Genomic DNA, 25,132 nt, shown 5'->3' on the forward strand with positions numbered 1-25,132 from the left:
GCTACAGGCCTTAATTGTAGTTCATCTGCCAACTTTTTAGTGACATATGTTCTTTGGGATCCTTGGTCAAACAACCCATGGGTATGGACCTTGGCCCTCTTATTCAGGATGGTAATTTGGGCAGTAGGCAAAGTCGTATTACCTTTAGACTTTGCTGATTGGACACTCTTTGTTGGTTGCACCTTGCAGTACTGTACTGTGGTGGGAATGCTATCTTCCACCTTGGGTCTTGAATACGTTAATTTCGTATATTTGCACAGTGCTGCATGGTGCCTACCTCTTCTACACCTGTTACAGGTGTTGAATTGGGTATCACAATAGTCTATGTTGTGTGACTTGAGACACCTTGCACATCTCCCTAATTCCTGGAGTCGCTCCATACGAGTGTCTCTGGTTGGATATTTAGCACAACGGTATGTTGAATGTTTCTTTTTGCAGAACATACATGTCCCCCAGCCTACTGCACATTTGGAAGTTACCGGTTTGGATGAACTAGTAACAGTAGGCTTGGAGGATGCTGCTGCATTGTCAGATTTTCTGCAACTTGATGTTTGAGTAATTGGTTGATGTTTATTTGGGGTAGTTGTTTTACCCTTTAATTGACTCTTATTTTCTATTTCTGAAGGCTTGCATGAGGCTTTAACTTCCTCATTTGCTCGTCGTTTGTTTATGATGGAATGTAAACCTTCAGTGATGTCCTGTACTGTCAGGATGGTGTTATGTTGATGTGTATATAATTCATCTAGTATGTCGCTGGACAATTTTCGTTGAAGGACTACTTTGGTCATCCATTCACTAGTAGTTATATCAACCTTAAGACTGAATATTCTTAGTAGCGACTCAAACTCCATGCTGAAGGATTGTAATGAGTCAGCAGTCTGATCAGGTTGAGGTAAATCCAGCAATTGTAGTACTAGATGTATGACAGTTTTCTCATTGCCAGCATTATTCCTAGGAGGCTGGACTGGGAAATTAGTGCTGTCGCTATTTTCATTTACATTTTCTACTACTGGTTCAGCTTCACCTCTAGTTTGGAGGCATGTTAACTTAGTAGCCTCAGGTATTGGGTTTTCAGAAACCACAGAGACTGTGGATAAATTGTCTGAGAACTGCTTAATTTCTGGTGGTATAATATTAGGTGAAGCTGTAGTGGGTGAAGCTTTACTGGGTGAAGCTTTATCCTTGTTGATTAAAGGATCTAATCTGGCTTGACATTTATTCTCAAAAAGATCCAGATCATCCATAAGATTATCTACTTTATTTGATGTACTTGCTAATTGTTCTGATTCAATTATCCTGTGTAAATGTTCCAACCTGCCTTGAGTTTCTTCTTCATATTGTGCTAGGTCAGACAGGAATGGTTCCACATCTTCAACTACTATGTCGTCGTCGTCGTGGACCTGATTTTGGTAAGATTTCCTATTTGCTTTCAATATATGCAATTGGGTTTGAATCTGTAACAGTGGTATTTTCAACCGATGATAATTAATTACAGGCTCATATAACAACTGTTCATATTGGTTGAGATCCCTTGTTAGTTGGCGTTTGCTTGCTATTAAAGCACGCTTTGCTTTCTGTGGATTAGTCATGGTGACTTGTTAATTGGGCACCACTGGCTCATAAATTGTGAGCAAGTACTAATGGTAGCCTAGGGTTAAATTCTGAACTCACTAGGCAATAATCCTACCTCTACTAGAGGTTAGCACTTAAAATTAATACACATTATATGTATACAATCATACACACTAATGATTTGAGTGATAAACCAGTGTCACTGGAAGTACCTTTAGGTTAGCTCTTCTATATCAACCCAGGATGGTAGAGACACTAATTAATCACTCAAAGGTGTAATGATCATAAGTAAATTATTATATATACAACTCAATTCGAGTTGATAAAAATTACACCCAAAATAGGGTCTGGACCATTCATTAATGGTGTTAGGTTGTTGAATATAGTACAACTGACTATGGTAATAATGGGACTAGGATGAGCAATAATAGTTCAACTAGTCATATCCTACCCTGTTGTGGGTTGGCAATTAGTAAATATTATACTGTGATCACTAGTGCAATATATATTAAATAATTCTCTATTTTGGAGAAATAATATACACAATTATTGATAATAGCCTCTTAATTAGCCTCTATGAAACTTCTAATATTATCAAGAAGTATTAAATATTATTAGTGACCTCGCGAAATAAACTCCACAAAATTCGTAGATAATCTCTCGCGAAATGTAACACCACGAAATCCGTGAACAATATCGCGAAGACACAGTCACTAATTTGGCTGGCTTCTATATTAGCGCTGTCATTTCACGAAATAACACGCCACCAAATATCTGTGGGTGTGCATGAAACCGCTGACGAAGCTGATCTGAACTGAGCGGGGCTCGTGAACTCTCACGAGGTAACGCCGCTGCCGTCTTTGACTGCTGGCTTTTGTTTAAATAACACTGCACTAGTATATTTAATGAATCCACTGGTTAACTGGTTCATCCGGTACTAAGATGACCAAATGTGGGTTCATAGGATCAAATAATCCGTCATCCGGTTCGAAGGACCAAATAATGTGGGAACCGACCTGTGAGATTTATATTTATTTAATTTATATGAATATATATAGAATTTATATTTACGTTAATTTGTATACTTCAATAGCAATTTGTATGATGTTAAGTGGACTGTATTTCTGCAATAATCTCATAATCTCACAAATCGATCCTCTACACATTAGGGGGGTTATACTTATATATATGCAGCCAATCAAACTACAGTATTAACTACATACATTGAAGAGGTTCCTTATCTTATAGTACAGCAGGTTAGTCCACCAGGTATAACTAGGGTGTAGACACCAAATTATCCTCTTTGAGGTAGCTTCCATCACCCAGTAACTGGTGCACAAAGTCTTCCTCGTCTTGACCTGTCAAAAAGGCGCTAACTGTGAAGCCAGGTTCTATATATGACAAGCTATATCAGAGAAAACACTATACATGGAACAATAAAGACCTGGCTTAATTACCTTTAGTTTGAGGCTATGTCGTGCTCTAACCGGAACACCCTATATAATGACATTAATGGCCATACATGAAAGATAATGGGTTTCGGAAAGAACACTTAACTTGATTTGTAGACAGCGTGTTGATAATGGTACACTTCTGGTTTCCATAACACTACGTCCAAGTAAATTAACAGGAGCCGAATTTGCTCCCGTGTGAGCCTCTGGTCTAGTCTCAACAATGGCTGCGTCTAACACTCCATACTATTGACGCCTGGCCGACATTGTCCAGATATGATAGGAGCCGAATTTGCTCCACGCGTCTCGGATGTGACACAACAATGGCTGCCCCTCCTTCCTCACTGACGCCTGGCTGACATTGTCCAGATTTCAGAAAGTGATAGAAGGGTCACATTTACTCTACTTTAATATTGATAATTAAGTTAATTTATATAAGATGTTTTTATGATGGTAAAGTCCAAAGACTAATGTATTTAAGAATAATTCCCACCATAATAGGTGGTGAATTATAATAGTATGTGGTGATGATATCCCGTTTTCTTTAGACGGTAATTCCACTACAAGTTACGTTTTCTATGGGTAACTTGTTTATACAACACAGCTATTATCTGTATGATATATTAAATGGTGTCGGATTTTCCGACAGTGGTTGTGTGTGTGTGGTGATTGTGTGTGTGGTGGTTGTGTGAGTGTGGTGGTTGTGTGAGTGTGGTGGTTGTGTGAGTGTGGTGGTTGTGAGTGTGGTGCTTGTGAGTGTGGTGCTTGTGTGTGTGGTGGTTGTGTGTGTGTGTGGTGGTTGTGTGAGTGTGGTGGTTGTGTGAGTGTGGTGGTTGTGTGAGTGTGGTGGTTGTGTGAGTGTGGTGGTTGTGAGTGTGGTGCTTGTGTGTATGGTGGTTGTGTGTGTGGTGGTTGTGTGTGTGGTGGTTGTGTGTGTGTGGTGGTTGTGTGTGTGGTGGTTGTGTGTGTGGTGGTTGTGTGTGTGGTGGTTGTGTGTGTGGTGGTTGTGTGTGTGTTGGTTGTGTGTATGGTGGTTGTGTGTGTGGTGGTTGTGTGTGATGGTTGTGTGTGTGGTGGTTGTGTGTGTGTGGTGGTTGTGTGTGTGTTGGTTGTGTGTGTGTGTGGTGGTTGTGTGTGGTAGTTGTGTGTGTGGTGGTTGTGTGTGGTGGTTGTGTGTGTGTTGGTTGTGTGTGTGTGGTGGTTGTGTGTGTGTGGTGGTTGTGTGTGTGGTGGTTGTGTGTATGGTGGTTTTGAGTGTGGTGGTAGTGTGTGTGGTGGTGGTTGTGTATGTGGTGGTTGTGTGTGGTGGTTGTGTGTGTGTTGGTTGTGTGTGTGGTGGTTGTGTGTGTGGTGGTTGTGTGTGTGTGGTGGTTGTGTGTGGTCGTTGTGTGTGTGTTGGTTGTGTGTATGGTGGTTGTGAGTGTGGTGGTTGTGTGTGTGTGGTGGTTGTGTGTGGTGGTTGTGTGTGTGTTGGTTGTGTGTATGGTGGTTGTGTGTGTGGTGGTTGTGTGTGTGGTGGTTGTGTGTGTGGTGGTTGTGTGTGTGTGGTGGTTGTGTGTGTGTGGTGGTTGTGTGTGTGTGGTGGTTGTGTGAGTGTGGTGGTTGTGTGAGTGTGGTGGTTGTGTGTGTGTGGTGGTTGTGTGTGTGTGTGGTGGTTGTGTGAGTGTGGTGGTTGTGTGAGTGTGGTGGTTGTGTGAGTGTGGTGGTTGTGTGAGTGTGTGGTTGTCTGTGGTGGTTGTGTGTGTGTGTGGTGGTTATATGTGTGTTTGGTGGTTGTGTGTGTATGTGTGTGGTGGTTATGTGTGTGTGTGGTGGTTGTGTGTGTGATGGTTGTGTGTGTGATGGTTGTGTGTGTGGTGGTTGTGTGTGTGTGGTGGTTGAGTGTGTGGTGGTTGTGTGTGTGGTGATTATGTGTGTGGTGGTTGTGTGTGTGGTGGTTGTGTGTGTGGTGGTTGTGTGTGTGTGTGGTGGTGGGTGTAGTGATTGTGAGTGTGGTGGTTGAGTGTGGTGGTTGTGGGTGTGGTGGTTGTGAGTGTGGTGGTTGTGTGTATGTGAGGTGGTTGTGTGTGTGCGTGGTGGTTGTGTGTGTGGGGTGGTTGTGAGTGTGGTGGTTGTGTGTGTGGTGGTTGTGTGTGTGTATGTGTGTGGTGGTTGTGTGTGTGTGTGTGTGTGGTGGTTGTGTGTGTGTGTGTGTGTGGTGGTTGTGTGTGTGTGTGGTGGTTGTGTGTGTGTGGTGGTTGTGATTGTGGTGGTTGTGTGTGTGTGGTAGTTGTGTGGGTGGTGGTTGTGTGTGTGTGTGGTGGTTGTGTGTGTGTGGTGGTTGTGAGTGTGGTGGTTGTGTGTGTGTGGTGGTTGTGAGTGTGGTGGTTGTGTGTGTGGTGGTTGTGAGTGTGGTGGTTGTGATTGTGGTGGTTGTGAGTGTGGTGGTTGTGAGTGTGGTGGTTGTGTGTGTGCTGGTTGTGAGTGTGGTGGTTGTGTGTGTGTTACGGCCCTCTCGGGACGCAACGGGGTTCTTACTCTGATGTAGTTAGAGGAAGATATATATCCGGCCCCAAGCCAGTAGAGGCTATCAAGGGATGCGATCCGTGACGCAAGTAACTTAAAGGGAGTAGGGAAAGAAAGGTAAGAACTTAATATAATATAATATAACCTTCACCGTTTAAATATATACAATAAAAGAGTACACAAGGGGGAGGGGTATTAACACTTTACAAGGGGATCAACACTGTAGTCTTCTGCTGAAGACTCTTGATCAAGAAGCTAGGTGCCGAGTCCGCGGTGCTTTCTTCGTGGCCTCAAGACGTGTCCTCTGAGAACGCCGAGCCTACCCTGGCCACAGGTCAGCCACAACACAGGTCCACTGGGGGCACCGTCGTGGAGGCCGTCAACCACACGTCCAGCAGGTCTGCTGGCAGGTACTGAGCCACCAAGGCTGGTACGGCCACTCCACGAACGATATAAGGGGTACGCCCTAGACAGGAGTCTCGTGTGATATCACCAATCACCCTCCTGTCCTCAATACCCCAGTGGATTATCGTCTCCAACCGTCGGTCCCGGGTAAATCCTTCCACTGCCACTCCACTGGCAGGCTTAACACACCACAGTGTTCTTCCGGGGGGACGACGTCACAACAGCTGCAGCAAACTTCACTGTATGGAGACTGGCTGCCTCGGGTAGACTGACTCCACCTTCAACACAATGGTCCCAGGTCGGCTCTGTAAGCAGACACGTCATTAATAACCGGGACACTAATACACCACACTCACAGGCTCAGATACAAACGCCCGACATATCCACTCCATAGATGGCGCTGTTGTCGGAGCACCACCTCACCAGAGGTCAGGAGCGGCGGTGTTGAGCGCTGAACCAGACTGGAAACTGGTCCTCGAGGCCAGTACACGCTGTCCTCACTAGGTGTCGTCGTTCGTTTGGCGGGGGTTTCGGGAGCTGACCCACAGATGGCGTGTTTGTCACTGCTCCAGGCACGAACGCTGGATCCGGGTTCGTAACAGTGTGTGCTGGTTGTGAGTGTGGTGGTTGTGTGTGTGGTGGTTGTGAGTGTGATGGTTGTGTGTGTGGTTGTTGTGTGTGTGGTGGTTGTGTGTGTGGTGGTTGTGTGTGGTGGTTGTGTGTGTGGTGGTTGTGAGTGTGCTGGTTGTGTGTGTGGTGGTTGTGTGTGTGGTGGTTGTGAGTGTGGTGGTTGTGATTGTGGTGGTTTTGAGTGTGGTGGTTGTGAGTGTGGTGGTTATGAGTGTGGTGGTTGTGTGTGTGGTGGTTGTGTGTGGTGGTTGTGTGTGTGTGTGTGTGGTGGTTGTGTGTGTGTTGTGTGTGTGTGTGTGGTGGTTGTGTGTGTTTGTGGTGGTTGTGAGTGTGATGGTTGTGAGTGTAGTGGTTGTGAGTGTGGTGGTTGTGAGTGTGGTGGTTGTGAGTGTGGTGGTTATGAGTGTGGTGGTTGTGAGTGTGGTGGTTGTGAGTGTGTGTGGTGGTGTGTGTAGTGGTGGTGTGTGTGGTGGTTGTGTGTGTGGTGGTGGTGTGTATGGTGGTTGTGTGTGTGGTGGTTGTGCGTGTGGTGGTTGTGTGTAGTGGTTGTGTGTGTGGTGGTTGTGTGTGTGGTGGTTGTGTGTGTGGTGGTTGTGCGTGTGGTGGTTGTGCGTGTGGTGGTTGTGTGTGTGTGGTGGTTGTGTGTGGTGGTGTGTGTGGTAGTGGTGTGTGTGGTGGTTGTGCGTGTGGTGGTTGTGCGTGTGGTGGTTGTGTGTGGTGGTTGTGTGTGTGGTGGTTGTGCGTGTGGTGGTTGTGCGTGTGGTGGTTGTGTGTGGTGGTTTTGAGTATGGTGGTTGTGTGTGTGGTGGTTGTGCGTGTGGTGGTTGTGTGTGTGGTGGTTGTGTGTGGTGGTTGTGCGTGTGGTGGTTGTGTGTGGTGGTCTTGAGTATGGTGGTTGTGTGTGTGGTGGTTGTGCGTGTGGTGGTTGTGTGTGGTGGTTGTGTGTGTGGTGGTTGTGCGTGTTGTGGTTGTGCGTGTGGTGGTTGTGTGTGGTGGTTTTGAGTATGGTGGTTGTGTGTGTGGTGGTTGTGCGTGTGGTGGTTGTGCGTGTGGTGGTTGTGTGTGGTGGTTGTGTGTGGTGGTTGTGTGTGTGTGGTGGTTGTGTGTGTGGTGGTTGTGTGTGGTGGTTGTGTGTGTGTGGTGGTTGTGTGTGTGGTGGTTGTGTGTGTGGTGGTTGTGTGTGTGTGGTGGTTGTGTGTGTGTGGTGGTTGTGTGGTGGTTGTGTGTGTGTGGTGGTTGTGTGTGTGGTGGTTGTGTGTGTGGTGGTTGTGTGGTGGTTGTGTGTGTGGTGGTTGTGTGTGTGGTGGTTGTGTGTGTGGTGGTTGTGCGTGTGGTGGTTGTGAGTGTGGTGGTGGTGTGTATGGTGGTGGTGTGTGTGGTGGTTGTGTGCGTGGTGGTTGTGAGTGTGGTGGTTGTGTGTGGTGGTGGTTGTGAGTGTGGTGGTTGTGTGTGTGTGGTGGTTGTGAGTGTGGTGGTTGTGTGTGTGGTGGTTGTGTGTACTCACCTAGTTGTACTCACCTAGTTGTGCTTGCGGGGGTTGAGCTCTGGCTCTTTGGTCCCGCCTCTCAACCGTCAATCAACAGGTGTACAGGTTCCTGAGCCTATTGGGCTCTATCATATCTACACTTGAAGCTCTGTATGGAGTCAGCCTCCACCACATTGCTTCCTAATGCATTCCATTTGTCAACCAATCCGACACTAAAAAAGTTCTTTCTAATATCTCTGTGGCTCATTTGGGCACTCAGTTTCCACCTGTGTCCCCTAGTGCGTGTGCCCCTTGTGTTAAATAGCCTATCTTTTTCAACCCTGTCGATTCCCTTGAGAATCTTGAATGTGGTGATCATGTCCCCCCTAACTCTTCTGTCTTCCAACGAAGTGAGGTTCAATTCCCGTAGTCTCTCCTCGTAGCTCATACCTCTCAGCTCGTGTACTAGTCTGGTGGCAAACCTTTGAATCTTTTCCAGTTTAGTCTTATGCTTGACTAGATATGGACTCCATGCTGGAGCCGCATACTCCAGGATTGGTCTGACGTATGTGGTATATAATGTTCTGAAAGATTCCTTACACAAGTTTCTAAAGGCCGTTCTTATGTTAGCCAACCTGGCATATGCTGCTGATGTTATCCTCTTGATATGAGTTTCAGGGGACAGGTCTGGCGTGATATCAACCCCCAGGTCTTTCTCTCTCTCTGACTCTTGAAGTATTTCATCTCCCAAGTGATACCTTGTATCTGGTCTCTTGCTTGGGTTAAACTCTAACATCCATATGTTCGACCATTCCTGCAGCTTGTCCAGGTCTTCTTGAAGCCTCAAGCTGTCCTCCTCTGTCTTAATCCTTCTCATAATTTTGGCGTCGTCAGCAAACATTGAGAGGAATGAGTCTATACCCTCTGGGAGATCATTTACGTATATCAGAAACAGGATAGGTCCAAGCACAGAGCCCTGTGGTACTCCACTGGTGACTTCACGCCATTTTGAGGTCTCACCCCTCACTGTAACTCTCTGCTTCCTATTGCTTAGGTACTCCCTTATCCACTGGAGCGCCCTACCAATTACTCCTGCCTGTTTCTCCAGCTTATGCATCAACCTTTTATGGGGTACTGTGTCAAAGGCTTTCCGACAGTCCAAAAAAATGCAGTCCGCCCATCCTTCTCTTTCTTGCTTAATCTTTGTCACCTGATCATAGAATTCTATCAAGCCTGTAAGGCAAGATTTACCTTCCCTGAACCCATGTTGATGGGTTGTCACGAAGTCTCTTCTCTCCAGATGTGTTACTAGGTTTTTTCTCACAATCTTCTCCATCACCTTGCATGGTATACAAGTTAAGGACACTGGCCTGTAGTTCAGTGCCTCTTGTCTGTCACCCTTTTTAAATATTGGTACTACATTAGCAGTCTTCCATACTTCTGGTAGGTCTCCCGTTTCCAGTGACCTACTATACACTATGGAGAGTGGTAGGCAAAGTGCTCCTGCACACTCTTTCAATACCCATGGTGAGATTCCATCCGGCCCAACAGCTTTTCTCACATCCAGCTCCAATAGGTGCTTCTTGACCTCATCTCTTGTAATTTCGAGCCTTTCCAAGGTCACCTGGTTTGCTGCCACCTCTCCTAGCACCGTGACTTCTCCCTGTTCTATTGTAAAGACCTCCTGGAACCTTTTGTTGAGTTCTTCACACACCTCTTTGTCATTCTCTGTGTACCTGTCCTCGCCCACCCTAAGTTTCATCACCTGTTCCTTCACTGCTGTCTTCCTCCTGATGTGACTGTGTAGTAGCTTTGGTTCGGTCTTGGCTTTATTAGCTATATCATTTTCATACCTTTTCTCAGCTGCTCTTCTCACACTAACATACTCGTTCCTGGTTCTCTGGTATCTCTCTCTACTTTCTGGTGTTCTGCTATTACGGAAGTTCCTCCATGCCCTTTTGTTCAGCTCCTTTGCTTTCATACATTCCCTATTAAACCACGGATTCTTCCTTTGCTTCTCTGTTTTTTCCTGTTGGGCTGGGACAAACCTGCTTACAGCCTCCTGACATTTTTGGGTGATATAGTCCATCATGTCTTGTATGGACTTGGTTCCGAGTTCTGTGTCCCAATGTATATCCCATAGGAATTTATTCATCTCCTCATAGTTTCCCTTTCGGTACGCCAGCCCTTTGTTTCCCAGTTCTTTTTTGGGGGTGATAATTCCTAGCTCAACCAGGTACTCAAAGCTCAATACACTATGATCACTCATTCCCAAGGGGGCTTCCAACTTAACTTCCCTTATATCCGACTCATTTAGGGTAAATATCAGATCAAGCAAGGCTGGTTCATCCCCTCCTCTCATTCTTGTCGGTCCCTTGACGTGTTGACTTAGAAAGTTTCTTGTTGCCACATCCAGCATCTTAGCTCTCCATGTGTCTGGGCCTCCATGTGGGTCTCTGTTCCCCCAATCTATCTTTCCATGGTTGAAGTCTCCCATGATTAGTAGCCTGGATCCGTTCCTGCTAGCCACAGAAGCTGCTCTCTCTATTATATTGATGGTGGCCAAGTTGTTTCTATCATATTCCTGTCTGGGTCTTCTGACATTCGGTGAGGGGTTATATATGACTACTACTATAATTTTCTGTCCTCCAGTTGCTATGGTGCCTGATATGTAGTCACTGAAACCTTCACAGTTCTGAATTACCATCTCTTCGAAACTCCAACCTTCTCTTAGTAGCAAAGCTACACCACCTCCTCCTCTCCCTTCTCTCTCTTTCCTCACTACATAGTAGCAATGTGGAAACACTGCGTTTGTTATGGTGTTTGTTAGCTTTGTTTCTGTGAGTGCTATTATGTCTGGGTTTTCTTCTAGTGCCCATTCTCCGAGTTCACTTGTTTTATTAGTAATTCCATCTATGTTAGTGTTAGCCTTGAAGCTCACTTTCTTCAGTTCATTTTCTTGTCCCTTTCTTGGCGAGCATTCTGCTGGTGTGGGAAGCTTTTCAGTGGGTGAGATGATCTGTGAGGTGGTTTGCAGGGTTTCAGGGGAGTTTGGGGTGAAGGGTGGGGGTTTCATGGTAGGGGGGACAGGTAGGGTGTGGGTTAAGGAGATAGGGGGGACATGGAGGATACGGGGTGAGGGGGGAGGAGGGATAGGGAGGGTATGGGATGAAGGGGAAGGGGGTGTGTGTGGTAGTGGTGTGTGTGGTGGTTGTGAGTGTGGTGGTTGTGAGTGTGGTGGTTGTGAGTGTGGTGGTGGTGTGTGTGGTGGTGGTGTGTGTGGTGGTTGTGAGTGTGATGGTTGTGAGTGTGGTGGTGGTGTGTGTGGTGGTGGTGTGTGTGGTGGTGGTGGTGTGTGTGGTGGTGGTGGTGTGTGTGGTGGTGGTGTGTGTGGTGGTTGTGAGTGTGATGGTTGTGAGTGTGGTGGTGGTGTGTGTGGTGGTGGTGTGTGTGGTGGTGGTGGTGTGTGTGGTGGTGGTGGTGTATGTGATGGTTGTGTGTGTGGTGGTTGTGAGTGTGGTGGTTGTGAGTGTGTGGTGGTTGTGTGTGTGTGGTGGTTGTGAGTGTGGTGGTTGTGTGTGTGGTGGTTTTGTGTGTGGTGGATGTGAGTGTGGTGGTGGTGTGTAGTGGTTGTGTGTGTGTGGTGGTTGTGTGTGTGGTGGTTGTGTGTGTGGTGGTTGTGAGTGTGAAGGTTGTGTGTGCGGTGGTGGTGTGTATGGTGTGTGTGGTGGTTGTGAGTGTGGTGGTTGTGAGTGTGGTGGTTGTGTGTGTGGTGGTTGTGTGTGTGGTGGTTGTGTGTGTGTGTGTGTGGTGGTTGTGAGTGTGGTGGTTGTGAGTGTGGTGGTTGTGTGTGTGGTGGTTGTGTGTGTGGTGGTTGTGTGTGTGGTGGTTGTGAGTGTGGTGGTTGTGTGTGTGTGGTGGTTGTGAGTGTGGTGGTTGTGTGTGTGGTGGGTGTGTGTGTGTGTGTGTGTGGTGGTTGTGTGTGTGGTGGTTGTGTGTGTGGTGGGTGGGTGTGTGTGTGTGTGGTGGTTGTGAGTGTGGTGGTTGTGAGTGTGGTGGTTGTGTGTGTGGTGGTGGTGTGAGTGTGGTGGTTGTGAGTGTGATGGTTGTGTGTGTGTTGTGGTGGTGTGTGTGGTGGTTGTGTGTGTGTGGTGGTTGTGTTTGTGTGTGGTGGTTGTGAGTGTGATGGTTGTGTGTGTGTTGTGGTGGTTGTGTGTGGTGGTTGTGTGTGTTGTGGTGGTTGTGTGTGGTGGTTGTGTTTGTGTGTGGTGGTTGTGAGTGTGATGGTTGTGTGTGTGTGTGGTGGTTGTGTGTGGTGGTTGTGTGTGGTGGTTGTGTTTGTGGTGGTTGTGTGTGTGGTGGTTGTGTGTAGTGGTTGTGAGTGTGGTGGTTGTGAGTGTGGAGGTTGTGTGTGTGGTGGTTTTGTGTGGTGGTTGTGAGTGTGTAGGTTGTGAGTGTGGTGGTTGTGTGTGTGTGTGGTGGTTGTGTGTGTGGAGGTTGTGTGTGTGGAGGTTGTGTGTGTGGTGGTTGTGTGTGTGGAGGTTGTGTGTGGTGGTTGTGAGTGTGGTGGTTGTGTGTGTGTGGTGGTTGTGTGTGTGGTGGTTGTGGTGTGGTGGTGTGTGTGGTAGTGGTTGTGTGTGTGGTGGTGTGTGTGGTAGTGGTGAGTGTGGTGGTTGTGAGTGTCGTGGTTGTGAGTGTCGTGGTTGTGTGTGTGATGGTTGTGAGTGTGGTGGTTGTGTGTGTGGTGGTTGTGAGTGTGGTGGTTGTGAGTGTCGTGGTTGTGTGTGTGATGGCTTTGTGTGTGGTGGTTGTGTGTGTGATGGTTGTGAGTGTGGTGGTTGTGTGTGTGATGGTTGTGTGTGTGTTGTGGTGGTGTGTGTGGTGGTTGTGTGTGTGTGGTGGTTGTGAGTGTGATGGTTGTGTGTGTGTTGTGGTGGTTGTGTGTGGTGGTTGTGTTTGTGTGTGGTGGTTGTGTGTGTTGTGGTGGTTGTGTGTGGTGGTTGTGTTTGTGTGTGGTGGTTGTGAGTGTGATGGTTGTGTGTGTGTGTGGTGGTTGTGTGTGGTGGTTGTGTGTGGTGGTTGCGTTTGTGGTGGTTGTGTGTGTGGTGGTTGTGTGTAGTGGTTGTGAGTGTGGTGGTTGTGAGTGTGGAGGTTGTGTGTGTGGTGGTTTTGTGTGGTGGTTGTGAGTGTGTAGGTTGTGAGTGTGGTGGTTGTGTGTGTGTGTGGTGGTTGTGTGTGTGGAGGTTGTGTGTGTGGAGGTTGTGTGTGTGGAGGTTGTGTGTGTGGTGGTTGTGTGTGTGGAGGTTGTGTGTGGTGGTTGTGAGTGTGGTGGTTGTGTGTGTGTGGTGGTTGTGTGTGTGGTGGTTGTGGTGTGGTGGTGTGTGTGGTAGTGGTTGTGTGTGTGGTGGTGTGTGTGGTAGTGGTGAGTGTGGTGGTTGTGAGTGTCGTGGTTGTGAGTGTCGTGGTTGTGTGTGTGATGGTTGTGAGTGTGGTGGTTGTGTGGGTGGTGGTTGTGAGTGTGGTGGTTGTGAGTGTCGTGGTTGTGTGTGTGATGGCTGTGTGTGTGGTGGTTGTGTGTGTGATGGTTGTTAGTGTGGTGGTTGTGTGTGTGATGGTGTGTGTGGTGGTTGTGAGTGTGGTGGTGGTGTGTGTGGTGGTTGTGTGTGTGATGGTTGTGAGTGTGGTGGTTGTGAGTGTGGTGGTTGTGAGTGTGGTGGTTGTGTGTGTGATGGTTGTGTGTGGTGGTTGTGTGTGTGATGGTTGTGAGTGTGGTGGTGTGTGTGATGGTGTGTGTGGTGGTTGTGAGTGTGGTGGTGGTGTGTGTGGTGGTTGTGTGTGTGATGGTTGTGAGTGTGGTGGTTGTGAGTGTGGTGGTTGTGAGTGTGGTGGTTGTGAGTGTGGTGGTGGTGTGTGTGGTGGTTGTGAGTGTGGTGGTTGTGAGTGTGGTGGTTGTGTGTGTGGTAGTTGTGAGTGTGGTGGTTGTGTGTGTGGTGGTTGTGTGTGTGGTGGTTGTGTGTGTGGTGGTTGTGTGTGTGTGGTGGTTGTGTGTGTGGTGGTTGTGTGTGTGATGGTTGTGAGTGTGGTGGTTGTGTGTGTGGTGGTTGTGTGTGTGTGGTGGTTGTGTGTGTGGTGGTTGTGTGTGTGGTGGTTGTGTGTGTGTGATGGTTGTGAGTGTGGTGGTTGTGTGTGTGGTGGTTGTGTGTGTGTGGTGGTTGTGTGTGTGATGGTTGTGAGTGTGATGGTTGTGTGTGTGGTGGTTGTGTGTGTGTGATGGTTGTGAGTGTGGTGGTTGTGTGTGATGGTTGTGTGTGTGGTGGTTGTGTGTGTGTGGTGGTTGTGAGTGTGGTGGTTGTATGTGTGATGGTTGTGTGTGTGGTGGTTGTGTGTGTGGTGGTTGTGTGTGTGGTGGTTGTGTGTGTGGTGGTTGTGTGTGTGATGATTGTGTGTGTGGTGGTTGTGTGTGTGGTGGTTGTGTGTGTGTGGTGGTTGTGTGTGTGTGGTGGTTGTGTGTGTGTGGTGGTTGTGTGTGTGATGGTTGTGTGTGTGGTGGTTGTGTGTGTGATGGTTGTGTGTGTGGTGGTTGTGTGTGTGGTGGTTGTGTGTGTGATGGTTGTGTGTGTGATGGTTGTGTGTGTGGTGGTTGTGTGTGTGGTGGTTGTGTGTGTGATGATTGTGTGTGTGGTGGTTGTGTGTGTGGTGGTTGTGTGTGGTGGTTGTGTGTGTGTGGTGGTTGTGTGTGTGATGGTTGTGTGTGTGGTGGTTGTGTGTGTGATGGTTGTGTGTGTGGTGGTTGTGTGTGTGGTGGTTGTGTGTGTGATGATTGTGTGTGTGGTGGTTGTGTGTGTGGTGGTTGTGTGTGTGTGGTGGTTGTGTGTGGTGGTTGTGTGTGTGTGGTGGTTGTGTGTGTGGTGGTTGTGAGTGTGGTGGTTGTGTGTGTGGTGGTTGTGTGTGTGGTGGTTGTGTGTGTGGTGGTTGTGTGTGTGTGGTGGTTGTGTGTGTGTGGTGGTTGTGTGTGTGATGGTTGTGTGTGTGGTGGTTGTGAGTGTGATGGTTATATACACCTGGTGGTGTATATAACCATATATATATATATATGTATATATATATATATATATATATATATATATACATATATATATATGTATATATATATATATATATATATATATATATATATATATATATATATATATATATATACACCTGGAAAATACTGGAGGGTCAGGTCCCAAATCTACACAGTAAAATAACAACGTACTGGAGTGAACGATATGGAAGAAAATGCAAGATTGAACCTGTGAAGAGCAGAGGTGCCATAGGCACAATCAGAGAGCACTGTATAAACATCAGGGGTCCGCGGTTGTTCAACGTCCTCCCAGCGAGCATAAGAAATATTGCCGGAACAACCGTGGACATCTTCAAGAGAAAACTGGACGGTTTTCTAAGAGAAGTTCCGGATCAGCCGGGCTGTGGAGGGTACGTGGCCCTGCGGGCCGCTCCAAGCAACAGCCTGGTGGACCAAACTCTCACAAGTCGAGCCTGGCCTCGGGCCGGGCTTGGGGAGTAGAAGAACTCCCAGAACCCCATCAACCAGGTATCAACCAGGTATCAACCAGGTTGTGTGTGTGTGGTGGTTGTGTGTGTGATGGTTGTGTGTGTGTGGTGGTTGTGTGTGTGGTGGTTGTGAGTGTGGTGGTTGTGTGTGTGGTGGTTGTGTGTGTGGTGGTTGTGTGTGTGGTGGTTGTGTGTGTGGTGGTTGTGTGTGTGATGGTTGTGTGTGTGGTGGTTGTGTGTGTGTGGTGGTTGTGTGTGTGTGGTGGTTGTGTGTGTGTGGTGGTTGTGTGTGTGGTGGTTGTGTGTGTGGTGGTTGTGTGTGTGGTGGTTGTGTGTGTGGTGGTTGTGTGTGTGTGGTGGTTGTGTGTGTGGTGGTTGTGTGTGTGTGGTGGTTGTGTGTGTGATGGTTGTGTGTGTGACGGTTGTGTGTGTGGTGGTTGTGTGTGTGGTGGTTGTGTGTGTGGTGGTTGTGTGTGTGGTGGTTGTGTGTGTGGTGGTTGTGTGTGTGATGGTTGTGTGTGGTGGTTGTGTGTGTGGTGGTTGTGTGTGTGGTGGTTGTGTGTGTGTGGTGGTTGTGTGTGTGGTGGTTGTGTGTGTGGTGGTTGTGTATGTGTGGTGGTTGTGTGTGTGATGGTTGTGTGTGTGGTGGTTGTGTGTGTGGTGGTTGTGTGTGTGATGGTTGTGTGTGTGTGGTGGTTGTGTGTGTGGTGGTTGTGTGTGTGATGGTTGTGTGTGTGATGGTTGTGTGTGTGGTGGTTGTGTGTGTGGTGGTTGTGTGTGTGATGGTTGTGTGTGTGATGGTTGTGTGTGTGGTGGTTGTGTGTGTGGTGGTTGTGTGTGTGATGGTTGTGAGTGTGGTGGTTGTGTGTGTGATGGTTGTGTGTGTGGTGGTTGTGTGTGTGGTGGTTGTGTGTGTGTGGTGGTTGTGTGTGTGGTGGTTGTGTGTGTGATGGTTGTGTGTGTGATGGTTGTGAGTGTGGTGGTTGTGTGTGTGATGGTTGTGTGTGTGGTGGTTGTGAGTGTGGTGGTTGTGAGTGTGATGGTTGTGTGTGTGTGGTGGTTGTGTGTGTGGTGGTTGTGTGTGTGATGGTTGTGTGTGTGATGGTTGTGTGTGTGATGGTTGTGTGTGTGGTGGTTGTGTGTGTGTGGTGGTTGTGTGTGTGATGGTTGTGTGTGTGGTGGTTGTGTGTGTGTGATGGTTGTGAGTGTGGTGGTTGTGTGTGTGTTGGTTGTGAGTGTGGTGGTTGTGTGTGTGATGGTTGTGTGTGTGGTGGTTGTGTGTGTGTGGTGGTTGTGTGTGTGTGGTGGTTGTGTGTGGTGGTTGTGTGTGTGATGGTTGTGTGTGTGATGGTTGTGAGTGTGATGGTTGTGTGTGTGATGGTTGTGTGTGTGGTGGTTGTGTGTGTGTGATGGTTGTGAGTGTGGTGGTTGTGTGTGATGGTTGTGTGTGTGGTGGTTGTGTGTGTGATGGTTGTGTGTGTGTGGTGGTTGTGAGTGTGGTGGTTTTATGTGTGATGGTTGTGTGTGTGGTGGTTGTGTGTGTGGTGGTTGTGTGTGTGGTGGTTGTGTGTGTGGTGGTTGTGTGTGTGGTGGTTGTGTGTGTGATGATTGTGTGTGTGGTGGTTGTGTGTGTGGTGGTTGTGTGTGTGAGGTGGTTGTGTGTGTGTGGTGGTTGTGTGTGTGTGGTGGTTGTGTGTGTGATGGTTGTGTGTGTGGTGGTTGTGTGTGTGATGGTTGTGTGTGTGATGGTTGTGTGTGTGATGGTTGTGTGTGTGGTGGTTGTGTGTGTGGTGGTTGTGTGTGTGGTGGTTGTGTGTGTGATGATTGTGTGTGTGGTGGTTGTGTGTGTGGTGATTGTGTGTGTGATGGTTGTGTGTGTGGTGGTTGTGTGTGTGGTGGTTGTGTGTGTGATGATTGTGTGTGTGGTGGTTGTGTGTGTGGTGATTGTGTGTGTGTGGTGGTTGTGTGTGGTGGTTGTGTGTGTGTGGTGGTTGTGTGTGTGATGGTTGTGTGTGTGGTGGTTGTGTGTGTGATGGTTGTGTGTGTGGTGGTTGTGTGTGTGGTGGTTGTGTGTGTGGTGGTTGTGTGTGTGATGATTGTGTGTGTGGTGGTTGTGTGTGTGGTGGTTGTGTGTGTGTGGTGGTTGTGTGTGATGGTTGTGTGTGTGTGGTGGTTGTGTGTGTGGTGGTTGTGAGTGTGGTGGTTGTGTGTGTGGTGGTTGTGTGTGTGGTGGTTGTGTGTGTGGTGGTTGTGTGTGTGTGGTGGTTGTGTGTGTGGTGGTTGTGTGTGTGTGGTGGTTGTGTGTGTGATGGTTGTGTGTGTGGTGGTTGTGAGTGTGATGGTTGTGTGGGTGTGGTGGTTGTGTGTGTGATGGTTGTGTGTGTGTTGTGGTTGTGTGTGTGGTGGTTGTGAGTGTGGTGGTTGTGTGTGTGATGGTTGTGTGTGTGGTGGTTGTGTGTGTGGTGGTTGTGTGTGTGGTGGTTGTGTGTGTGGTGGTTGTGTGTGTGATGGTTGTGTGTGTGGTGGTTGTGTGTGTGGTGGTTGTGTGTGTGTGGTGGTTGTGTGTGTGGTGGTTGTGTGTGTGGTGGTTGTGTGTGTGGTGGTTGTGTGTGTGGTGGTTGTGTGTGTGGTGGTTGTGTGTGTGTGGTGGTTGTGTGTGTGGTGGTTGTGTGTGTGTGGTGGTTGTGTGTGTGATGGTTGTGTGTGTGATGGTTGTGTGTGTGGTGGTTGTGTGTGTGGTGGTTGTGTGTGTGGTGGTTGTGTGTGTGGTGGTTGTGTGTGTGATGGTTGTGTGTGTGGTGGTTGTGTGTGTGGTGGTTGTGTGTGTGTGATGGTTGTGTGTGTGGTGGTTGTGTGTGTGGTGGTTGTGTGTGTGTGGTGGTTGTGTGTGTGGTGGTTGTGTGTGTGTGGTGGTTGTGTGTGTGTGGTGGTTGTGTGTGTGTGGTGGTTGTGTGTGTGATGGTTGTGTGTGTGGTGGTTGTGTGTGTGATGGTTGTGTGTGTGTGGTGGTTGTGTGTGTGATGGTTGTGTGTGTGGTGGTTGTGTGTGTGGTGGTTGTGTGTGTGTGATGGTTGTGTGTGTGTGGTGGTTGTGTGTGTGGTGGTTGTGTGTGTGATGGTTGTGTGTGTGATGGTTGTGTGTGTGGTGGTTGTGTGTGTGGTGGTTGTGTGTGTGTGGTGGTTGTGTGTGTGGTGGTTGTGTGTGTGTGGTGGTTGTGTGTGTGTGGTGGTTGTGTGTGTGATGGTTGTGTGTGTGGTGGTTGTGTGTGTGATGGTTGTGTGTGTGTGGTGGTTGTGTGTGTGATGGTTGTGTGTGTGGTGGTTGTGTGTGTGGTGGTTGTGTGTGTGTGATGGTTGTGTGTGTGTGGTGGTTGTGTGTGTGGTGGTTGTGTGTGTGGTGGTTGTGTGTGTGGTGGTTGTGTGTGTGATGGTTGTGTGTGTGATGGTTGTGTGTGTGGTGGTTGTGTGTGTGATGGTTGTGAGTGTGGTGGTTGTGTGTGTGATGGTTGTGTGTGTGGTGGTTGTGTGTGTGGTGGTTGTGTGTGTGTGATGGTTGTGTGTGTGTGGTGGTTGTGTGTGTGTGGTGGTTGTGTGTGTGTGGTGGTTGTGTGTGTGGTGGTTGTGTGTGTGATGGTTGTGTGTGTGATGGTTGTGAGTGTGGTGGTTGTGTATGTGATGGTTGTGTGTGTGGTGGTTGTGAGTGTGGTGGTTGTGAGTGTGATGGTTGTGTGTGTGTGGTGGTTGTGTGTGTGGTGGTTGTGAGTGTGGTGGTTGTGTGTGTGTGGTGGTTGTGAGTGTGGTGGTTGTGTGTGTGGTGGGTGTGTGTGTGTGTGTGTGTGTGTGGTGGTTGTGTGTGTGGTGGTTGTGTGTGTGGTGGGTGTGTGTGTGTGTGTGTGTGGTGGTTGTGTGTGTGGTGGTTGTGAGTGTGGTGGTTGTGTGTGTGGTGGTGGTGTGAGTGTGGTGGTTGTGAGTGTGATGGTTGTGTGTGTGTTGTGGTGGTGTGTGTGGTGGTTGTGTGTGTGTGGTGGTTGTGTGTGGTGGTTGTGTTTGTGTGTGGTGGTTGTGAGTGTGATGGTTGTGTGTGTGTTGTGGTAGTTGTGAGTGTGATGGTTGTGTGTGTGTGTGGTGGTTGTGTGTGGTGGTTGTGTTTGTGGTGGTTGTGTGTGTGGTGGTTGTGTGTAGTGGTTGTGAGTGTGGTGGTTGTGAGTGTGGAGGTTGTGTGTGTGGTGGTTTTGTGTGGTGGTTGTGAGTGTGTAGGTTGTGAGTGTGGTGGTTGTGTGTGTGGAGGTTGTGTGTGTGGAGGTTGTGTGTGTGGAGGTTGTGTGTGTGGAGGTTGTGTGTGTGGAGGTTGTGTGTGTGTGGTGGTTGTGAGTGTGGTGGTTGTGTGTGTGTGGTGGTTGTGTGTGTGGTGGTTGTGGTGTGGTGGTGTGTGTGGTAGTGGTTGTGTGTGTGGTGGTTGTGGTGTGGTGGTGTGTGTGGTAGTGGTGTGTGTGGTAGTGGTGTGTGTGGTGGTTGTGAGTGTCGTGGTTGTGAGTGTCGTGGTTGTGTGTGTGATGGTTGAGTGTGGTGGTTGTGTGTGTGGTGGTTGTGAGTGTGGTGCTTGTGAGTGTGGTGGTTGTGAGTGTGGTGGTTGTGTGTGTGATGGTTGTGTGTGTGGTGGTTGTGTGTGTGATGGTTGTGAGTGTGGTGGTTGTGTGTGTGATGGTGTGTGTGGTGGTTGTGAGTGTGGTGGTGGTGTGTGTGGTGGTTGTGTGTGTGATGGTTGTGAGTGTGGTGGTTGTGTGTGTGGTGGTTGTGAGTGTGGTGGTTGTGAGTGTGGTGGTTGTGTGTGTGATGGTTGTGTGTGGTGGTTGTGTGTGTGATGGTTGTGAGTGTGGTGGTGTGTGTGGTGGTTGTGAGTGTGGTGGTGGTGTGTGTGGTGGTTGTGTGTGTGATGGTTGTGAGTGTGGTGGTTGTGTGTGTGGTGGTTGTGAGTGTGGTGGTTGTGAGTGTGGTGGTTGTGTGTGTGATGGTTGTGTGTGGTGGTTGTGTGTGTGATGGTTGTGAGTGTGGTGGTGTGTGTGATGGTGTGTGTGGTGGTTATGAGTGTGGTGGTGGTGTGTGTGGTGGTTGTGTGTGTGATGGTTGTGAGTGTGGTGGTTGTGAGTGTGGTGGTTGTGTGTGTGGTGGTTGTGAGTGTGGTGGTTGTGTGTGTGGTGGTTGTGTGTGTGGTGGTTGTGTGTGTGGTGGTTGTGTGTGTGTGATGGTTGTGAGTGTGGTGGTTGTGTGTGTGGTGGTTGTGTGTGTGTGGTGGTTGTGTGTGTGGTGGTTGTGTGTGTGGTGGTTGTGTGTGTGTGATGGTTGTGAGTGTGGTGGTTGTGTGTGTGTTGGTTGTGAGTGTGGTGGTTGTGTGTGTGATGGTTGTGTGTGTGGTGGTTGTGTGTGTGTGGTGGTTGTGTGTGTGTGGTGGTTGTGTGTGTGGTGGTTGTGTGTGTGATGGTTGTGTGTGTGATGGTTGTGAGTGTGATGGTTGTGTGTGTGATGGTTGTGTGTGTGGTGGTTGTGTGTGTGTGATGGTTGTGAGTGTGGTGGTTGTGTGTGATGGTTGTGTGTGTGGTGGTTGTGTGTGTGATGGTTGTGTGTGTGTGGTGGTTGTGAGTGTGGTGGTTGTATGTGTGATCGTTGTGTGTGTGGTGGTTGTGTGTGTGGTGGTTGTGTGTGTGGTGGTTGTGTGTGTGATGATTGTGTGTGTGGTGGTTGTGTGTGTGTGGTGGTTGTGTGTGTGTGGTGGTTGTGTGTGTGTGGTGGTTGTGTGTGTGATGATTGTGTGTGTGGTGGTTGTGTGTGTGGTGGTTGTGTGTGGTGGTTGTGTGTGTGTGGTGGTTGTGTGTGTGATGGTTGTGTGTGTGGTGGTTGTGTGTGTGATGGTTGTGTGTGTGGTGGTTGTGTGTGTGGTGGTTGTGTGTGTGATGATTGTGTGTGTGATGATTGTGTGTGTGGTGGTTGTGTGTGTGGTGGTTGTGTGTGTGTGGTGGTTGTGTGTGGTGGTTGTGTGTGTGTGGTGGTTGTGTGTGTGGTGGTTGTGAGTGTGGTGGTTGTGTGTATGGTGGTTGTGTGTGTGGTGGTTGTGTGTGTGGTGGTTGTGTGTGTGGTGGTTGTGTGTGTGTGGTGGTTGTGTGTGTGTGGTGGTTGTGTGTGTGATGGTTGTGTGTGTGGTGGTTGTGAGTGTGATGGTTGTGTGTGTGTGGTGGTTGTGTGTGTGATGGTTGTTTGTGTGTGGTGGTTGTGTGTGTGGTGGTTGTGAGTGTGGTGGTTGTGTGTGTGATGGTTGTGTGTGTGTGGTGGTTGTGTGTGTGGTGGTTGTGTGTGTGTAGTGGTTGTGTGTGTGATGGTTGTGTGTGTGATGGTTGTGTGTGTGGTGGTTGTGTGTGTGGTGGTTGTGTGTGTGTGGTGGTTGTGTGTGTGGTGGTTGTGTGTGTGTGGTGGTTGTGTGTGTGATGGTTGTGTGTGTGGTGGTTGTGTGTGTGATGGTTGTGCGTGTGTGGTGGTTGTGTGTGTGGTGGTTGTGTGTGTGGTGGTTGTGTGTGTGTGATGGTTGTGTGTGTGTGGTGGTTGTGTGTGTGGTGGTTGTGTGTGTGATGGTTGTGTGTGATGGTTGTGTGTGTGGTGGTTGTGTGTGTGATGGTTGTGTGTGTGATGGTTGTGTGTGTGGTGGTTGTGTGTGTGGTGGTTGTGTGTGTGATGGTTGTGAGTGTGGTGGTTGTGTGTGTGATGGTTGTGTGTGTGGTGGTTGTGTGTGTGGTGGTTGTGTGTGTGTGATGGTTGTGTGTGTGTGGTGGTTGTGTGTGTGGTGGTTGTGTGTGTGATGGTTGTGTGTGTGATGGTTGTGAGTGTGGTGGTTGTGTGTGTGATGGTTGTGTGTGTGGTGGTTGTGAGTGTGGTGGTTGTGAGTGTGATGGTTGTGTGTGTGTGGTGGTTGTGTGTGTGGTGGTTGTGTGTGTGATGGTTGTGTGTGTGATGGTTGTGTGTGTGATGGTTGTGTGTGTGGTGGTTGTGTGTGTGGTGGTTGTGTGTGTGTGGTGGTTGTGTGTGTGATGGTTGTGTGTGTGGTGGTTGTGTGTGTGATGGTTGTGTGTGTGATGGTTGTGAGTGTGGTGGTTGTGTGTATGGTGGTTGTGTGTGTGGTGGTTGTGTGTGTGATGGTTGTGTGTGTGGTGGTTGTGTGTGTGGTGGTTGTGTGTGTGTGATGGTTGTGTGTGTGTGGTGGTTGTGTGTGTGATGGTTGTGTGTGTGATGGTTGTGAGTGTGGTGGTTGTGTGTGTGATGGTTGTGTGTGTGGTGGTTGTGAGTGTGGTGGTTGTGAGTGTGATGGTTGTGTGTGTGTGGTGGTTGTGTGTGTGGTGGTTGTGTGTGTGATGGTTGTGTGTGTGATGGTTGTGTGTGTGATGGTTGTGTGTGTGGTGGTTGTGTGTGTGGTGGTTGTGTGTGTGTGGTGGTTGTGTGTGTGATGGTTGTGTGTGTGGTGGTTGTGTGTGTGATGGTTGTGTGTGTGATGGTTGTGAGTGTGGTGGTTGTGTGTGTGGTGGTTGTGTGTGTGGTTGTTGTGTGTGTGGTGGTTGTGTGTGTGGTGGTTGTGAGTGTGGTGGTTGTGTGTGTGGTGGTTGTGAGTGTGGTGGTTGTGAGTGTGGTGGTTGTGAGTGTGGTGGTTGTGTGTGTGGTGGTTGTGTGTGTGGTGGTTGTGAGTGTGGTGGTTGTGAGTGTGGTGGTTGTGAGTGTGGTGGTTGTGAGTGTGGTGGTTGTGAGTGTGGTGGTTGTGAGTGTGGTGGTTGTGTGTGTGGTGGTTGTGAGTGTGGTGGTTGTGTGTGTGGTGGTTGATTCCGCGAAGCTTTTGGGGTTATTCCTTGACACTCGTTTGTCTTGGTCTCCCCATATCTCTTACCTCCGTGTTGAGTGCTCTAAGTCCCTTACCCTCCTTCGGGTCTTGTCCCATACTTCTTGGGGGGCAGATAGGCGCACTCTCCTTGCTTTACATTCCTCTCTCGTCCTGTCTAAGCTCGATTATGGTTGCCCTGCTTACTCGTCTGCTTCTTCTTCTACTCTTCGCCGTCTTGATGCTTTGCACCATACTGGGTTGCGCCTCAGTTCTGGTGCCTTTCGTTCGACTCCCGTCCTTAGCTTGTATGTTGACACTGGCTTCCTGTCTCTCCAGGACCGCCGTGATCGCTACTGTCTTCGCTATCTTGCGCGGTCCTTACAACATCCTTCCTCTCGCCTCTGTCGTGCTTTAACTTTTACCCCTCCTGCGGTTCCTGTTCCTCTTCACCACCTCCCTCTTTCTGTCCGGTTATCTCGCCTCCAGGATTCTCTCTCCGTTCGTATTTCTAATGTTTCTCCTCGTGTTGTTCCTTCTTTGACCCCATGGAGAGTCCCTCTTCCGCGGTTTTGTACTTCCTTGACCCGTATCACTAAAGCTTTTACCCCTCCTATGGTTCTAAAACGCCTTTTCCTTGAGCACTTTTCTTCTCACTCCCGCTCCGTTTCTGTCTTCACCGATGGGTCTAAGTCGGCGGACGGTGTTGGCTACTCTGTTGTTTTTCCTGATCGCACTTATATGTGTCGCTTGCCTCCGGAGACTAGCATCTTTACAGCGGAACTTTATGCTATTCTCTATGCTCTTCGTCTCCTGCTTTCTCGTTGTCAGTCTTCCTTTGTGGTTGTTGTTGACTCTCGTAGTGCCCTCATGGCTCTCGGGTCCTTTAATCCGGTTCATCCAGTAGTTGTCGAGATCCAGCATTGGCTGTTTCTCGTTCACAGTAAATTTAAGTCGGTTGAGTTTTGTTGGGTTCCCAGCCATATTGGTGTGTCTTTAAATGAGCGTGCGGATGCTGCCGCTAAGGAAGCTGTCCGCTCTTGTCCCATCTCTCGTAAGGGCATTCCGTATTCCGACTTTTACCCAGTTATCCATTCCTCAGTTCTTACCCGTTGGCAGGCTTCTTGGTTGTCTGTTACTGGTAACAAGCTACGTACTCTTAAATGTTGTGTTTCCTCGTGGCCGTCCTCCTTCCACCGTAACCGGCGGTGGGAAACAGCTCTGGCGAGGTTGCGTCTTGGCCATACTCGCTTAATTAACCCATGGTCACTTGATGGAGCGCCGCTCTGCTCCTTATTGTCCTAGTTGCATTGTCCCTCTTACGGTCGTGCATGTCCTTCTTGAATGTCCTGACTTCCAGGACGAGCGTGTGTCTTGCTTTCCGACCGCCCCTCGCGGTCACCTGTCCCTCAGTAGAATTCTTGGTGACTCGGATACTTTTGATATCGTTCGCCTTATGCGTTTTTGTTCTCGTATTGGCATCCTTGGTGATATTTAGCGCCCTCTGATTATTTTGCGCATTTGATGGTGCTACAGAGCCTTCCCGGTTTGGTGCCTTCTTTTGATAATTACTTACTTACTGACCATAGGTGATAATAGTGCTGACACTGTCCACAGGTGTAAGGGGGCTGACACTGTCTACAGGTGATAATGGGGCTGACACTGACCATAGGTGATAATGGTGCTGACACTGACCATAGGT

The 25,132-nt window shown here is 48.8% G+C and overlaps 1 protein-coding gene across 6 annotated transcripts in view; it reads left to right on the top strand.

Annotated features, from left to right (window-relative positions):
- The window catches only part of LOC138364638 (tripartite motif-containing protein 5-like), a 162,171-nt gene that overhangs the window by 120,045 nt on the left and 16,994 nt on the right, over nt 1-25,132 (top strand). For 4 of the 6 annotated variants that reach the window (XM_069324598.1, XM_069324600.1, XM_069324602.1 and 1 more), the window contains one exon: nt 1,347-1,409. The exons of the other annotated variants lie outside the window; for them this stretch is intronic. In XM_069324598.1, the coding sequence (XP_069180699.1) occupies nt 1,347-1,409 (63 nt within the window). The remainder of the gene's footprint in view (nt 1-1,346; nt 1,410-25,132) is intronic. 6 annotated transcript variants of the gene reach the window in all.

This window comes from Procambarus clarkii, chromosome 14 (genome assembly GCF_040958095.1).
Source record: "Procambarus clarkii isolate CNS0578487 chromosome 14, FALCON_Pclarkii_2.0, whole genome shotgun sequence".
NCBI lineage: Eukaryota > Metazoa > Arthropoda > Malacostraca > Decapoda > Cambaridae > Procambarus > Procambarus clarkii.